This window comes from Orbicella faveolata, unplaced genomic scaffold (assembly GCF_042242905.1).
Source record: "Orbicella faveolata isolate gen_17 unplaced genomic scaffold, um_ofav_v1 contig_24, whole genome shotgun sequence".
Classification (NCBI taxonomy): domain Eukaryota; kingdom Metazoa; phylum Cnidaria; class Anthozoa; order Scleractinia; family Merulinidae; genus Orbicella; species Orbicella faveolata.
This window is the reverse complement of record NW_028301552.1, coordinates 10926581-10943660: the sequence shown is the minus strand read 5'-3', so window position 1 is coordinate 10943660 and position 17080 is coordinate 10926581. Positions and strand designations below refer to the sequence as shown.

The window sequence follows — 17080 nt, the reverse complement described above, 5'->3', positions numbered from 1 at the left end:
CACTTCCGGTTTCTTTAAATACTAAACGAAACGCGGTTTTTCATTAAATCCAGCCTTTTTCGACGGATTTCGATCAAAGCCAACTTTGGAAAGATAACTATGCATTCCTTTTTCAAAATCATGCTTTTTTGAGAAAATTACGCATTTTTTAATATTTTGAAATTCTCTCAAAATCTGACCTTTTAGAAATAAAACAAAATCTATGCATAGCGTAATGAGGATTTAAAGTAAAATATCAAATCAATGAAAAAAATCCCGATAAAGTAATTTGCCTGGGAGCCTTTGCGTTTTTTCAGTATTAGTCACATGACCATGGGCGTGGCCTGGTGACGTCATCACTAGTGTTACTAATCATGAAAAAGTTAAAACACATGAAATAACTCTGAACTAGCTAAAAATGATGAGGTTATATGAGAATAAATTTTCCTCAGCAACGGTTCGAAAAGATCGGTTAATGGGCCCTTAGGTCGACACTCTTTCCGTTTCCAAAGGTAGATAGCCCTTGGGCGTTTCATAAATGACATCAACCGATTCTATAGAAACAGTTCGTCAGGCCCTGCACACTAATCTTATGAAAGAGCTCTTCTATTATTTTAACTAAGTAGGATTTAGCTTACTGTAGCTGTTGTATTTATGAAGATTTTACAGTGTTTTAATAAATTAACAGACTACTACTGTTACGGCTACGTTTGCACAAGGGCTCAAAAGTAATTGAACTAATGCTGTCTTTTCTTGTAGACTCAATATCAGCAAGATCCTGTTACAGTGCCGAGGAACACAAACGCAGTTTCTGTCCTGCCATGTGCTGCTTTGCCGTTTACCATGAAGTTCCATTGCCACACGGTTTGCCGTCTTCTATCCAGCAAGGTGATGTGTTCGTGAGTCGTGTACTGAGGAGTTTCCACCGGTTATTTGGTTAGATAACCGATTGCAATTTTAAAAAACCGTGACACCTTAACTGGATTTGTCAACAAATGTTTAGGAAGTTTCACTGGATGCCAAGATCCTCGCTATCGTTAGCCGTCTCCACCCCCTCAAATGTTCCATTCTTCTACGACTTCCAAGCATTATTGTTGGGCTTCTTAGTCTTACAGAGTAAAGGGTCTCGGTTCAAAAACCCGACCAGGTAACCTGGCCTGGCAAGTAAATGGAAACGTGTGAAGAGTTAGTGAGGTCCCTTATCTATTGACTTACTGCAATTCTTCATTGAGACATGGCCTTACATGAAACCCTTTCCCACTTTCTCAGTTCTTCATATATTATAATAGCCGTCTCATCTTTTTCCCATAATTCTTTGTCTCCATAGGTAGCGTTCCTAGTCTACCCGTGATGCTTCAGGACGTGGCTGATCTCCCTTTGGCAATGACTGCGTTACTGCGACTGCAGGCTCAGAGCTAGTTCCCAGCTTCATACCTGCGCAGAGAAAGATTGTCACTGGTGCGCAGTGGACTCGAACAAACTGGAACGATTAACGTCGAAAACATCAAGAGTTATAAAGACTGATCGATCCTCTGTCCGCAGACTCGTCTGTAAATCAGACACGGAGTTAAGCCCTGCCTTTCTTCAAACGAGTCTTCGCGCGAATCCATTCGTATGAAAATGTGTTTCCTCTACAGGTTCATTTTCATATGAAAGGTTTTGCACGGGGACTCGTTTTGAAACAGAGACAAAGGTAACTCGGAAATGTTCAATTCATTACTTCGTCCGATCTCCGGATCGGACAACGAGAATAAAATAAATCGAGAGGACTTGGGATAGCGAAACAGCGAACACTCACCCCAGTGTCTTCTCCTTTTTTCCTTTCTCGTTTGCTTCCATTTCGCTCTTTGGCGCAAATCGGCGAGCATGGGAATAGTAAAGTTTTGAACAGGCTAAATCGAAGGCAGGCCGTTATCTGTCTGCTACAGAAACAAGTAATTGTAGAAGATGAAATAAATATTTACAGTTGTTTTTCTTATTGATTTTGAACTGTTTTAGTGTCTTTGTCAAACCATTTATTTAAACGTTCTTAAATTGCTGCGCTCGAGTTCTTGAATGATCACGTGTATAAAGAATTAGTTAAAAGAAAACATAAGCGATAACGAGAACGCATTTTTTAAGTTTACCCAAAATATACCCAACGAGCCCCGTCCATTTTTTTACTCCGCAAGCCCCAGAAACGATTCACGCTAGTTTGTGAGGAATTTTATATTGATACGTTTGAAATTAATGCAGCTGTCATATTGAGCGTTAGTCGTCCCTAAGCGAATTGAGCGGTTTTCAATTGAGTGTCGTAAAACGAAAACCAAACCAATTACTTACCAATTGGAGTACTCAGCCAATCTAAAACTATCGTAAAACCAAAACCAAAACCAAAGTAATTGTCTGATTACTTTCGACACTCAACTGAAAACCGCTCTATCAGAAAAGCGAGTTCTTGTCGATCCTAAACAACAGTTTAGATCTTGGTTTTTCATTGCCGGATGTGATATACTATTTTTCACTGCACTAGTTTGTTGAATTTGGTTACCTGACAATACATATATGTTATTGGACTGGCGTGTGGTCAGTATTGGAGAAACTTTGGCCGAGCTCTGTTTTGTTTGTTTTTTTTTTTTTGGCAGGTTGTAAACTTCGCAAATACTGATCGAACAATTTAGTTCAATGAAGTATTATAATTGCTCGTTTTAATCTGCTGATAAATTGATGGGTCTTCGTGAGTCACTCTTGGTGAATGCGTGCGCGAAAGGTCTCAATTTATTCAGGTTTCTCACGCCGCTTTTGTCCTCTAAACATGAGGGTAAAACGTTTTCTACTTTACAAAAGAACTTTGTTTAGTTTGTGCAATGAATTGAAACAACAATTCGCCGAAATTAATAGCTGTTATTACAGTTGAGTCTGCAGTCAAATATTCCTTTGTTTAAAAAGGCATACAAACGAGGCGAACGGGTTAATACAAAGCAAAATTGACCCTTTCGCCTCGTTTGTATGTCAAACCGCTGATAACTTCAATAACAGCTATTCGTGAGTGGTCCATAATGACGCTTCATCTTAGAGGTCAATATGGGGGGTTCACCTCAGAGCTTCATCGTAGCGCTCAATCTCAGCGCTCCATCTTAGAGGTCCGTATTGCAAAATTCAGACCGCGGATGAGACGAATCATTATTGTCCTTTTCAACGCGGACCAGTTCAGCCATATAATATTATTTGTTTTCGGTCATCCTTTACTACAGTCGAACCTCCACTAACGGCAACTTCCCTACAACGGCCACCCTTTTTCTTCTCCCGTGGACAGTCCACACATTCACTCTTATTTTAACCTTTCTACAACGGTAACCTCTCCGCAAGAGCCACTTTTTCTGGTCCTGGTGGACAGTCCATACATTCACTCTTCCTTTCCACCACCTCTCCACAACGCAAACGATTTTCCCTTGTCTCCAAAGTGGCCGTTTTGGAGAGGTTAGACTGAAATTTCCAAAACTTTTCCTTCATTAGTGTCAACGATATTGTGAGAAATTTGACACTGATAACTTGAACCTAAGAAAGTACGGTGCCATTTGCTAAGTACTGCTGTCTCCTTTGCTAGATGCTGTTTTTTCTTTTTTCTTTAAATTCATAAGATTGTATTTGTAAATCGGTTGCCCGACAAAGACAACGATTCCACATTGATTACAAGCTTAGTACGCTTAATTTAGTAAAGGAATGTTTTTAGTGATGGTTTGTCCAGTTTTAATGTACTAGTCTATCTCTTTTGCATGTCAGGTCATGTCTTTCATTATAATCCTTTTTTTTATAATAAATAGCTTCCGCGGACGATAACAAATTGTTCAATTCACTCTGTGACATCCCTTACGCTGAAAGGTTTTCAACTGCATTACCTGAAGATACAATTATGCAATGCGTGCCTACTTTTACCCCAGTCTTCAGCGGATTTTCTCAAGTAAACTCCAGTCCCTCTCTTGATGACGCCGCGCGTACAGATTGGCACTACAAACTTTTCGCGCCATTTTCGACGACACGAAAAAAAATGGCTGCCACCGTTCGAGGAAAGATAGTTTCTACGTTCAAATTACACGGCCTCTCGCTCAAGACAGACGCATCAAAATTCCTCACAGAGGTTTTGAGTCCCTTGACTGAAGTTGAGCTGGAAGATTGGCTCGATAAAATAGTAGAAGGCGTCCAAAAGCAGCCATTGACTTCTTCACTCGTCGACCGTGAAATCGCCGAGCAAGCTGTTCAAGACTGCAGCCAGTCTTCTGAAGACGACAACGACAAAGCTTTCACCATCATCGATGCTTTCAGTGTGCCAAGGTTCACGTTTAATCCGGACAGGAAAAAGTTTCTCCCGAGCGGTGGCTCCGTGTCGCTGCACGCCAATAATCCGAATGCCAAATCGGAGGTGTTTAGAGAAAGGTACAACATCCTTCATCAGAGGACCATGAGACACGAGTTGTTTTCGCCCGTGGTAGAAGGAGCTAACCAAAGTCAAGTGGCCGAGAAATTTGCTCTCAAGACAGTGGAGTTCTTGCTGGGGAGCACTGCTAACTTGGGGCAACTTATCGTACTGGGCATGATGACACAGATTAAGGAGGGGAAATACTACCTGGAGGACCCTACTGGTGTTGTAGAACTTGACTTGAGACAGGCTAATTTTCACACAGGCCTCTACACAGAAAACTGCTTTGTGCTTGCAGAAGGGACCTATGAAGAGGGCGTGTTTCGCATCAAGGCTTTGGGTTTTCCCCCAGCAGAACCTGGTCAGGTGACCAGGAATCACTTCGGCAGTGTCAACTTTTTTGGCGGTCCTTCCTCCACCAGCCTGAAGGCTTCAGTAAAGCTTAAAGCCGTGGAGAGAGAAAATCACAATGCCATGTTTGTGATGTTGTCAGATGTTTGGTTAGACCAGCCCAGGGTCATGGAGAAGCTGCGTGCGCTGTTCTCAGGTTACTCTACAATGCCCCCAGCCATGTTCATTCTGTGTGGTAACTTCACCTCTGAACCACATGGCCCCAGTCACTATCACACTCTAAAAAGGTCATTCCAAGGTTTTGCCAAACTGGTGGCAGAGTTTCCACCATTAATAGAAAACAGTCGCTTTGTGTTCGTGCCTGGACCACAAGACCCAGGACCTGGTAACATTCTTCCAAGACCACCAATTCCTTCTATATTCACTTCAGCAGTCACTGAAAAGGTCCCTCTCAGTGTATTTACGACCAACCCATGCAGGATTCAGTACTGCACACAGGAGATCATTGTATTTCGAGAAGACCTTGTGAACAAGATGTGTCGTAACTCAATTAATTTACCCACAGAATTGAAAGACATCCCTGTGCAGTTAGTGAAGACAATCTTAGCACAAGCACACATTTGCCCCATCCCACCCCATGTAAGGCCTATTTACTGGACTCAGGACCACTCCCTCAGGGTGTATCCAGTTCCAGATCTCATGATTTTGGCCGACAAGTATGATCCTTATACCTGCTCTAGTTTAGAATGCACTTGTACAAATCCCAGTTCCTTTGCTAGAAATGAGTTTGCATTCAAAGTGTACTGGCCTTCAACCAGAGAGCTTGAGGACTGCAAAATTACTGACTAGTATTCTGTATAAACGCTTCATTCTGGAAAACTCAGTGGATTTAAGGAAACTTAAACCATGATTGTAAAAATATGTAAATAAGGAACTCAAGGCTTTTGATAAGAGAAGTTTCAATATATTTCCCTTATCGGCACCAAGTTGTAGGTCTTTCCTGTTGAAGTATAGTTAATGTTAAAGAACTGAGATCAGGGAGAAAGTACTCACAAAGAATTGCTGAGAAACCAAAGGATTATTAAGTAATAATAATCAAAGCTGCTGTTGTTGAAACAAGACTCAAAGTTAATCAGCAGAGTTGTTACCAAGCCAACAAGCATCTTGGACAGAATGAAACATTGAGGATTCATAAACAAATGAAAGTTAGACTGGTTATGTGTTCAAGTACAACTAGTCATGATGTTTAGGAACTAAATGAGACAAAATGTATATATGCAACCAGCTAGTTGATAACTGAGTCCTGTTAAGTTGGCAGGCAACAAGAATTGCATGTAAGAATTGCATGTGTTTGAGTGAATATGAAATTGTAGTGTTTGATTTTTGAAGAAAAGGCATTTGCCAAGGTGTTGTATTAATGAGAAAAATAATGCCCAGCAAAAAAGAAAAACTTATTACTTTACTGTGATATCACCTATTTTTTATGCTACCTATTTTATGATGTCAGTGGATATCTATCGCATGACCTCCCCATCACTAAAATATGGTCATTGAAACTTGATACTAGAAATTTTCAAGACAGGTTGAAGTGTGAGATTTTATGATGATTTGAAGAAGTTAGAGAATTGTATGCTAGATGACAAAGCATCTCTTTTGGCAACTATTTTGATACTGATGTCCATAAAAATTCAACCATGCAACCTTTGTAGGTTTTTTAAAACAGCTCCCTTTATTTTTGCAAAAAATTTATCAGGTAAACACACAAAATCACTTGATCATAAATTCCACAAAATCATAAATGAAGGTATGCAGGAAATTCAAACCCAAAAAGATTGAAGCAGTCATCCTTTTCTTTTCCCTTTTCATGAACATTTTTTGCAATTTGACAAAAAGTGGTTTCAACAGAAAAAATTAAAATTCCAAGAAAGCTGCCTTCTTATTACACATGGTAATATTATTATTACGTTTGATTTTATAAATACCGTTTATCTTTCGGAACATAATATACTGATCATGAAGGAGAAAGCTAAGAAATAAGAATTATTGATGTATGGGAAAAAATAAAATGACGTCATAAGTCGTCATTACCTTGCGTCACGCAAACATGGGATTAGTCACGGATGAGATCTATTTTTAGCTCCAGCATAGTTACAAGTCATTCGTCTTCCTTCATCGTAGAGGCAAACGTAGCTGTTGTGAAACATGGGAACCGTAAAAGCGGGATATCTCCACAAACTAAGTAAGTATTTTGCAAACAAGCACAAAAAGTCGTTGTAGGGGAACTACACTAATGCTAAGCTCATTCTAGGTGGATTTTTCAAGAACTCTTGGAAAAGAAGATACTTCGTTTTGTACCAAGATGGCGTGTTCTCGTATTATCAGGATTCGAAAGACAAGGAATGCGATGGAAAAATTCACATGAAAACAGAATGTCGTCGAATAAACGTTGGCCATGCCGTTGGAGAAGGGGTTAAACCACCTAAAGACAGTGATATCAATGCTATGTTCTGTGTTTCGTCGCCTGAGCGGACATGGTACCTCTACGCAGAAACGGAGAGTGACGCAAGGTATAAAACAAACTTTTTGGACAAGCTTAGCTTGTATTTGTCATGTCGACCTGTTTTCCTTGATAATCTTACTTTTCGTGACAATATGCTAAAGAGAGAAAGATTTTTGAAGATACAGAACGAAAGCAAATATCTCTCCAAAGCGCTTTTGTAGGATAAGCTTATAAAGTCAAGCTTACCAAATTAAATTGGGTATGTTGGTATCACTGAAGGTGCTTGGAAAACCTGAAAAGCGGACGAAAGTGCTCTGGTTTAAGAGGCAGAGAATAGTACGTTGGTTAGGCAGAATTGAGAGGATTTATTTACCATAAAATCCCAGTGAGAAACCGGGTAGAAACCTAATTGCTCCGCAAGCTGATTGACAAATTGGCTTGTAAACAGGTGATATCGGGAGGGGGGGAGCCACTTGAGTAACCAGGATTGTAGTTCTACATTATGTATGAATATCTTCTTCAAAAAAACTTGTTCATGCAGAATGATTGCCATGAACTGGACACCTGCTTTGCCCTGCCCCTAGGCTCGATTACCGGCCACTGTTTTAGGAAATGAGCCCCCACTCACCCCCTTGGAGAGGAACATCAAACCTACCCTGCCCCCCCCCCCCCAATTCCCTAATTAATTTCACATAAATGTCTACATACATAGTAATAGGAGCCCTTTTTTCTTTATATACACAACACTGAAAAGGGAGAGAGAGGAATAACATAATATTCTTTCCTGCTTCTAGCGTAATGAGAAAAGGCCCTTGCAAACATTTTGTCCAGGTTTCCTGTAGCTCAATGAAAGCCATGTTACTGTTGATGAAACTCGTAAGTAAATAGGCTGAATGACTGGCTGACCAAAACATCTTTTCCTTGGAAGACAATTTTATGTCAACAGACTGATCAACTTAATAAAACATGCATGTCTCTGTAGGAGAGAGGGCAGATGACTTTTAGCAAATATTATACATTGCACAAATCTTAACATATGTTATTATTATAATAATAATGTGTTTCACCTAATTTGTCTTCCTCAGAAAACCTGACTAATCTGACTAGTTTCATATAAGTTTCATATAAGTTGCAAAAATGACATTATCTTGATTATTGATAATAATAATAATAACGGTATTTATATAGCGCATTTCCATATGCTCAACACTTTGCGGGGGTCTTAGACAGACTGCAATTGAGCAGTTTACAACGAATGAGGATTTATTTTTACAGATGCCCCCAATGTAATTTCGGAACAAGACCAGGCCACAACACCGGGAACTCCATGCCCTACTCTTTGTGATAACTATTAATAAGACTTTCCTCTTTTATTAAAAACAGGGAATGGATTTCACTCTTAGAGCAAGCTCAGGTTCCAGTAAGTCCTGAATGTTGTGCCTTAATTTACTTAACGTTAGGATTTCGAGGGGTCTTTGTTTTCGACGTCTTTGTTTTTGAGCTCTCCATTTTCTAGGGGGTCTTCATTTTCTTGGGGGTCTTTGTTTTCTAGGGGGTCTTAGGTCTTCACTTTCTAGGCACTCTAACAACTATGTAATGCAGAAGCTAGAAATTGGTTGTTTTCATCTGACTGGATGAGCGTAGACAAGATTGGTTATCAGTTGTAGTCAGGGTCGTAATCAGAAGTGCAGCGTGACTACTGATATAATCTAGTTAAGATCAAACTAACGAAGTCAGAAGTAGAACTTAAGTCGATTCCACTTATGACTCTGTTGGTTATGACCTAGTGAAAACTGCATTGTGGAAGTGGGAAGCAGTGGAAGAATTAACCAATCATGTAGTCCAGTTCTGGCCCTCTCTCTGTCACACATTGCTATGCTCTTGGAGACAGAGTCCCTCTCTCCGAGAGCATAGGGTTGCTTGGCAGAGAAAGGGTCAGAACTGGACTAACCAGTCATGATGCTTGATTCTGGGTTTAGGGATTCTTTATTTATTTCTTCAACCTCTGCTTCCGAATCCAAGAATCAGAATAAACTGGAAATGTTCTGTTTTTTCTGACCCTGATTCTGTTGAGATAATTTTATGGCTTCATTTACATCTCCAATTTTTGATTTTCACTAGACTGTAAGCACTCTTAAAAACAGCCTTTGAACGCCAGATGTGCAAAATTTGTCTGGTTGGACAACACAGCTACAAGATAAAATGCATAAAGCTAATCCTTACCTTGTCGTGCATTTTGAGCTACATGTATTTAGTATTACGTTATAAACTCACACTCACTCATCCTCCCAATTCATGGGACACAAGGCCTTATGTTTACTGGTAATTATTCATTTTACACTTTAAAAGGGAAGAAATGTTCGAATGTACATGTAACGAAAAAATCCTGCATGTTTTTTGTAAGTTGCCATGAACCAAAATTTTTGTCAGAAACGGAAGCCATTTTCTAAAGATGCTTGAAACTAAAGCAATTTTATCTGTTGATTTGTCTTGTTTATTCCTTTGTTAGCTTACATATGGTGGGCCACAGAATCCACCAGTGCCCAGACCTTCATATCCATCATATGGTGCTCCAAATGCTGCTGCATATGGTGCTGCACCTAACCCTGCTCCTTATGGTGCTGCACCAAGCGTTCCTGGAGGAGGTGCACATCCACCACCCATTGGTTTTAATCCATCTGTTGTTCATGGAGGTTCATCCTGTAAGCTATTGTTATATACTAGAGGATATTACACAGTGGCGGGAAGATATGAACTTTATTTTCGCATGGTATAAACAATATTTTACAAATGAGCACAGTGGGTTTATTAGTAAAAGATTGTTTTAAACACGAGATAATTAAATTCATATCTTCAACCACTGTGTAATTATTTTATTTATATTATACAGTCCAACTGACTGTTTGCAATATCATCACTAGTGAGGATATGAAAAATATGCCTCTTGAGTCCTGGATATAGTTATTCATGAATTTTATGAGCCAAATAGAGCACTGTTTCAACAGAAAAGCTCTTTCAGCTGATCGGAAAAGGCAGAAATAGATTATGAGTAAAGTTTGCAGTCTGACTATTAGGGTAGCTACATATAGTATAGTAATATATACAGCTGTAGCTGTATATACCTTTATATAGTGGGAGGCACTGTGACTTTAAGGCTAGTGCGCTCTACTCCGGATTGAGTGGTTCCAGGTTTGAGCCCTGGGTGGGGACATTGTGCTTTGTTCTCGGGCAAGACACTACTCTCACAGTGGCTCTCTATCTCCCAGGTATATAAATGGGTAAGGTCAAATTCAGTACTAAGGGTTACCTTGTGATGGACTAGCATCCCATTCATGGGTAGTAGAAATCCTCCTGGTCGTTTCATGCTACAGAAATCAGAGATAAGCACTGGCCTGATGGGCAAATTGGCTTGTATAGAGACTTTACCATGTTACTAAATCACTGAAAACTTTAATTCACTTTTTTTTCTTGACAAAGTCATTTGTTAAACAATATTTCTGTTTATCTCTATCAGTAGCTGGCCCTCCTCCGCCATACTCTCAAGGGCCTCCTCAGCCACAGGGAGCCTATGGGCAGCCACCTCCATATCCATCAGGTCCACCACCACCCAGGTATGCACCAAATCCTTATCCTCAGCCAATTGCTCCACAGCAGCCGAGCTACCCATCACAAGCTTACCCTCAACAACCCCCAGGAGGGTACCCACAGCAGGCTCATGGACAATACTACCCCACCCCTCCCCCCGGTCAATATCCACAGCAACAGTACTATGGCAACCCAGCTCATCACACAACATACGTACAAGGTGGTAAGCCACAGACAGTGTATATGCAACAGCCACCACAGCAACATAGTGGCCGCAATAAAATGATGATGGGTGCTGCAGCAGGAGTCGTCGGTGGAGCAGCAATGGGATATATGTTGGGACACACTGTAGGGGGGTTTGGACATCATGGTTTTGGAGGATGGGGTTCAGACCATTCATGGTCTTCAGGAGGCAGTTTTGACTGTGGTTTTGACTAAGAATTAACTAGTCTTATAAATGTTTTACACTGGTCAGTGTCAAGTTTACATAGGGTTAAGGTCTTTTGGATTTCTGGTAATTTGTATTTATCATTATTTATAAAATATTATTTTTCACTTTTGAAGTGAACATGACTCATCAGTAATGAAAAAAATTAGCATTTCCCACATCTTAACATGACAAATGTGGAATGCATACTAATTTCTTTAGCAGTAAACTGTATCCAACATGCTGCCTTGAATTTCAGTTAATGTTTTTGTCTTTTTACTTTATTTTAGACACAAAAATTATAGAAACCAGAACTGCGTTAAGTTTATGACAGATCCTAGTTTTTAGCCTGGGTTACAAAAGTATTCGACTTGATTCGTAGACTATAATAGTAGGAAAATGTCCTGACAAAGTTATAACAGAATAATTCACTTGAGGAGAATTCTAGAAAATAAATTGATTGTAACACAACAGGAAGAACTGACACTGACTTTGGGGGTCAAAATTTTAAATAATTTAGCAATACGTATTGGAGAGATGTTATCAAATCAGGTAGTGACTACCCTGCAAGCAGTTGCTTTCCCCTACGCCAACGCTACACTACAAATGAGAGAGAAACTCTCTCGTTTGATGTAGGAGAAACCAACTGCTTCAAGGGTAGTTAGTGACAAGCTAGAAAAGGAAAATTGAAAATATCTCATACAAACAACTTTAAAGGAGCTCAGTCACACTATATGGAGTTATTTTGGCTGCATACAAAATAACCTTTAAATTGAAGGAAACCTGAAATAGTAGTTTACTGAGATAGAAAAACAGCAAAGAGACAATAATAAACCATAAAGGAACAAGGATGGTTGTGGATGGAGAAGATTAACATGGATTACAAACAACAAACTTGAAAAATTTGGGCTACACTTTTTGAAGATGTGCAATTTGTGACATATAGCTTGTTTAATATGTGCTTCTATAGCGCTGTAAAAACGTGGCTTTCTGCTAGGAAGTGCATGCTTAGATGTATGTTTTAATTATTATCTAAAGACTGCTTTCTTATAACTATGTCCATGATAAACAGTAGAGAACAATTAAATAATAGTTGTACATAATGAATTTAGCAGGAATCTGTACTCTGCAGAGTACAAAAGGAAAGATTATTGGTGAATTTTTTTGTATACTTGTTCAGTGAGTTATGCACGCATTGCAGGCCTATGACGCTTGCTGGCAGTATTATTATGGTCAAGGGTTAGTATGCAATATTGCTGCGCAGATTTACCTATTATTTCGCACTTTTACTTGACTATATATTTGCAAAATACACTACAGCTCTCGCAGTGACTTGTGACTTAAGGGGAATATCTTTAAAAAATTATGGCATAATCAAAGTGTATTCAAGACATTTGATTTTAAACAGTGATGTCTTCACTTTGTTTTATCCATTACCTAATGCCATTGAGTAAATAAAAATATTCTGCATAAATTATGAGTTAGTCAATCATGTGGCATATTCTAAAAGAGAGTTGAAGGCCATTGTTCACATTAAGATTGTCTGAAAACAGATCCTGTCAGACATAAAAGTGCAATTTTTAACTAGAACAAAACTGCAAAATTTAGTTGTTCTGCTGAGAAAGTCTAAATGACTTAAAATTAAAGCTACCCTAAGGCAGGTTTATTATTAATTATAGAGAGCTCAAGCAAACAACATAGGCAACGGCTGTGAGAATGCCACCAAAAAAGGTTTAATAAGTAAAACAATGGCTGTGCATGTGTGTTTTAAATGTTTACAATACATTTCTTAGCATTCCTCTGCAAAACAACAATGTGAAATGACTAGTAAGTTCTGCATACTTTGGAGAACACAAAAAAGCAGTGCCTAATTTTTCACATGTTTTTTTGGAATTGAATGCCGGAGTTACATATTTAGCTTGAGCAAGTTCTGTGACCAATAGGTTGGTACACTGAACAGATCTCGACAATTGAAAAGTTCGAAGGTAAAATATAAATTCACTTTTTACTAGGCATTGTCTTCAGGATCCTGCAGTCATTGCTTAAGCTCGCTATTAACATGAATTAATACAACCCTTCAGAAGTAAACAATCTCACTTTTTAGTTCTGGAAAGGACATAAATTCCCGCTTTAAGTCCTCCCAGATTGATCCACAAAGTCACATCCTTTTTCCATTGTGCTGATCTGTTAAGCACCTGCCCCATAACTCTCTTGTCTTGAGTAAGTAACACAGCTCTGCCACTTTCAGTGAGACAGACTCGTGCCATTTCCTCAAGCGCTTTAGGGTACAGCTTCCAGTTTTCATGTTTAGATCCACTCTTCTTACCAAATGGCAAGTCAGAAATGAAGACATCAACACTGTTTGATTTGAGAGGAAGATTGCAAACATCCCACTGATAAATGTCAAGGGGGAGGGTTTTCCTGTTGAGAAATTAATTAAAAGTTCTTATGGCAGTTTGGCAGTTGTTAATCCTAAATATCTTTTTTGGGTAAATTTGCTTAACAAGTTTTGACCCAAAAATCCTCTCTCCCCACCCCAAAAAATCAGACTAATTGCTAATAAATAACCACTTAAAAAAACTTAATACACTTACCGGTACACTTGCCCTTGAACAAAATAATAAATTTAAAACACAAGTATCTTGTATAAGAACGCCACGCTAGGAAGGCTGACTGAACTCACCACTGTGTGTTAGTCTTGGTTTAAATTGGCTAAATGTAAATGCCGCATCTTGTCAGTAACTTGACAAGATCCAAATTTCATATAAAATAATAGTCCTTTCTGAGATGACCAAAGACTGAATTCTAACTTCTACATTAATCTGTTTCATTGTATTTGTGCCAAACAGGTAAGTAGGTGTTACAAGCCACTGCCCGCTGTTGGGAGTATGTTGAGGATAGCGGTAAATCCTTTATATCTTACACTGTAGTCTATATTAAGATTTTCCTTACTTTCCATCCAGCTGTTGTTTAACCACATTCTGTACATTTGCTAACGTCCTAGGAGGAGCTAAATCATGATGGTCTCCACACAAGTGCAAAGATGCAGGCCAATTCAATGCACCCTCAATAGGGATGGAACCTCCACCGCACATAGGGTCACACACAATTTCACCTGGTGAAGCGATCAATATCAGTGGCAACAACAAATTTTTTTTGATCAAAGAGGGTTTGTATCATATACTATAAAATATGTGTGATATCACATTTCAGGTTTAACAAGGTGCATGCACACCAGGAGCATTTTATTAACCTCCTAAATTGTTGCCCATTTAAAACCTTTGCTGCCCCAACCTTGTCCTGGCAACCAAAACTAGCGAACCCTCCTTTCATCAAGTTGCTTTAGAGAATGCAAGGGGGCAAGTCTAAAACTGAGGTGAGGGGTGAGAGGTATGGGGTGTGCCTGGCTCAGGTTAGCCTCAGGGTTGTCAAAATGTTTTGAAGTGCAAGTAGGCGGCATTATTGATGCAGTAGGTGGCTGATTAGGTGCCTGAGTTGGCGATTTCTAACAAATCAAATGAGCAACCCAGCAAAGTAGCTGGCTGAGACCATGAATTAGATAGTGATTTAGGATGGCAGCTGGCTAACTTTGGCAACCTTGTAGTCTTTTTATGGTTAAGAATGGTACTGGCAACAAGGATGTTGTCAAGAATGGTTATGGCAACAACCCTTAATCCTGCCACCTGTCTATTGTAGACCTTCTGACACAAGACAGATGTCACGACCTACCTGGCTGAATATTTGCCAATGAGAGCATGCAGTAGGCTATTGATGACTTCAACGTTGTTGGACCAAAGTGAGCTATGTTCCGTTTTCCTCTAGTTTCCTTTGTCAGTGCAATACCAACAACAACACTGTTATCAACAATGTTGAGGAGAACTTCTATATCTGGATTGGTGAGATCCACGCGCCAGCCAAACCAGTCATTTATTCCACCTCCAAACTTGGCTGCAGCTTCAGGGGATGAGAAGCTATGGCTGTTGCCAGTACGTGTGCATGTAACACGGAATTTTGGTAACAAGGCTGGACTCTCTGCAGGAACGTCACTTGACAAAGGTACAGAAAGTGCTTCTGAAGTTGCTACTAATGTAGTGTCATCCTTACTGTTGGTTGTCTCATTATCAAAACCTCCATTCCCGTGTTTCATTCTTTTAGCTGGGGCTTCTCTAACGCTGTCAACCGAAGACTCGCCATCATTATCTCCGTTATCCTCGCCGATAGCTTGAGTTTTGTTGTCTGTAACATGAATATTCAGTGCATTGTTTTCACCTAGGTTCTCACTTTTTAAAAGTATCCCGGAATACTCCGTAAACTGCTTCCACAGAGAAAGAGCCAAGTTCCAGTCAAGATCTTGAGGTAGTTTGTAGAGTTTTTCAAGAATATTCGGGTCATAACAATCGAGTTCCTCGCTGTTGTCTTCTTGGAATTCCTTCACCACTACAAACAAGTTCTCGATAGATCTCAGCGACTTCAACTCTGAAAACGAATTTGCTGGAATATCAAAATAGATTCGGCCTCTTCCTTCCCTTATTGACTTACAGCTGAGCCTCTCTTTGCACTCCTTGGCGGCAACCGATTCTAAACCAGTAGAGACTGTAGCACACACAACGACGCTAAAACCGTCCGCCATCTTTGGACGAAGTGGAACATGTCGAGTACATACTTCGTGTAACAAACATCTCATATACTTTCCAAGTACAACATGACGAATTTTTGAGTAGAAAGTAAGTCTGCGTGTCGCAAACATCATGAAATAGACTGAGCAATCGTTACCTATGCCAGAAGAAAATTAGTTTTCGATGTTTCATCTGAAAAAATGAAAAAACATTCCGAGTCGATAAATGGCTCAGCCTTACTTGACTAGGTAAAACGCCGCTGGCTTTGAATCAGTTTGTTCATCCCCAGCCCCAGTCCCTTTCGCACTTTTATGCATTTATCCAAAATACGTACATACCATGCTTTCCCGGCCACCACCATAAAGCTGGGGCGGATACAGGATTTTAGAGGATAAGGGGCTTCGAGATGCGGACCACCGAAGGCGATCTCCTTTAGCGGGGTTCAGGGGCAAAATTGAGGTCCTCAGTAATGGGATTTCCGGCATTTTGAGGCCAAGTCAGCATAACAAGGGGGGCTGCTGTTAGCCACCCTCCTGTTGAATTTGGCCTATAAAACTATCTCAAGTGAACGGGAAAGTGTTCACATGGCAATACACACCAGATTAGACTTCCAGGGAGGGAGGACTCCTTCTCCCATGTGATAAGGTCGGGGATGCTCGTCTGAGCATTGGAATTAAGAAAGAATCCTCCAAAGTTCGAGTAACAAGTGGACAAAAACTTGGCACCAAGATTTTTGACAACGTATTGCAAACTTCTGTGCGACTGTTTAAAATATCTTGTCAAAAGATATCATTTCTAGTACATATAACAACACTATTCAATGTCGAAAGAAAAGTGGAATTGCACATGAAACACTTGAAAGTTACGGTGAAATAAAACTGATGATGAATTTTATTCATGTTTGCACAATTTCTCTGAACTTTGAAATTTATTTTCTAGTGCTCCCATGGTTTTAGTATTATTTCAGGCAACTGTTGCTATCTTTAGGAATGCAAAAAGTGCTGTAATATACCTAAAATTATTCCGGTACAAGGTTTTTGTCCATTAAAAACTGAAATTGCTCAATTTCCTATTGGATTTAGTCTGAAATCCCAATGACAGCTTTCATTCCCAAATAGAATTCGAAACATTAGTCGTCGCCATTTGCGTTCCCCCGACTCCGCAGAACTTGGTTATTTCACGTGCAGGTGCACAGCCATTGCTTAAACCTTTTATTTGGTGACGTT

At 39.7% G+C, this 17080-nt stretch overlaps 4 protein-coding genes across 5 annotated transcripts in view; 3 read left to right on the top strand and 1 right to left on the bottom strand.

The window, feature by feature from the left end:
• The window catches only part of LOC110043276 (anaphase-promoting complex subunit 1-like), a 49039-nt gene extending 47082 nt beyond the window's left edge, over positions 1-1957 (top strand). Inside the window, exons 59-60 of the mRNA XM_089291385.1 lie at positions 739-867; positions 1307-1957. Coding sequence (XP_089147511.1) covers positions 739-867; positions 1307-1398 — 221 coding nt within the window. The 3' untranslated portion in view covers positions 1399-1957. The remainder of the gene's footprint in view (positions 1-738; positions 868-1306) is intronic.
• A 1613-nt stretch (positions 1958-3570) lies between these two features.
• Positions 3571-6176, top strand: LOC110043115 (DNA polymerase epsilon subunit 2-like). The gene has a single exon (XM_020748528.2). It carries the CDS (start codon positions 3872-3874, stop codon positions 5573-5575), a length of 1704 nt encoding a protein of 567 aa, XP_020604187.1. The 5' UTR covers positions 3571-3871; the 3' UTR covers positions 5576-6176.
• Positions 6177-6863: 687 nt separating this feature from the next.
• Positions 6864-12712, top strand: LOC110043216 (uncharacterized). 2 transcript variants are annotated; one of them, XM_020748655.2, is made up of 5 exons: positions 6864-6965; positions 7035-7293; positions 8610-8646; positions 9736-9928; positions 10744-12712. In XM_020748655.2, the coding sequence occupies exons 1-5, from the start codon at positions 6929-6931 to the stop codon at positions 11247-11249; spliced, it is 1032 nt and encodes a 343-aa protein (XP_020604314.2). In that variant the 5' UTR covers positions 6864-6928; the 3' UTR covers positions 11250-12712. The 2 variants fall into 2 exon arrangements, with proteins under 2 accessions (XP_020604314.2, XP_020604312.2); XM_020748653.2 differs by having other exon boundaries at positions 10741-12712.
• On the bottom strand, positions 11492-16081 carry LOC110043100 (tRNA (guanine(6)-N(2))-methyltransferase THUMP3-like). Its single transcript, XM_020748515.2, has 3 exons — positions 14968-16081; positions 14191-14353; positions 11492-13659 (listed from the first exon to the last, which is right to left on the bottom strand). The coding sequence occupies exons 1-3, from the start codon at positions 15986-15988 to the stop codon at positions 13332-13334; spliced, it is 1512 nt and encodes a 503-aa protein (XP_020604174.2). The 5' UTR covers positions 15989-16081; the 3' UTR covers positions 11492-13331.
• Positions 16082-17080: the final 999 nt, after the last annotated feature.

Bases quoted from the DNA above. Each gene is read 5' to 3' on its own strand.
- LOC110043115 (XM_020748528.2), top strand. From the start codon at position 3,872: ATGCAATGCGTGCCTACTTTTACCCCAGTCTTCAGCGGATTTTCTCAA.
- LOC110043216 (XM_020748653.2), top strand. From the start codon at position 6,929: ATGGGAACCGTAAAAGCGGGATATCTCCACAAACTAA. The intron at 6,966-7,034 runs GTAAGTATTTTG...AGCTCATTCTAG, and splicing joins GGGATATCTCCACAAACTAA to GTGGATTTTTCAAGAACTCT. The intron at 7,294-8,609 runs GTATAAAACAAA...TATTAAAAACAG, and splicing joins GAAACGGAGAGTGACGCAAG to GGAATGGATTTCACTCTTAG.
- LOC110043100 (XM_020748515.2), bottom strand. From the start codon at position 15,988: ATGATGTTTGCGACACGCAGACTTACTTTCTACTCAAAAATTCGTCAT. The intron at 14,354-14,967 runs GTAGGTCGTGAC...TCGCTTCACCAG, and splicing joins ATTGGCAAATATTCAGCCAG to GTGAAATTGTGTGTGACCCT. The intron at 13,660-14,190 runs GTAAGGAAAATC...ATTTCTCAACAG, and splicing joins AAACAACAGCTGGATGGAAA to GAAAACCCTCCCCCTTGACA.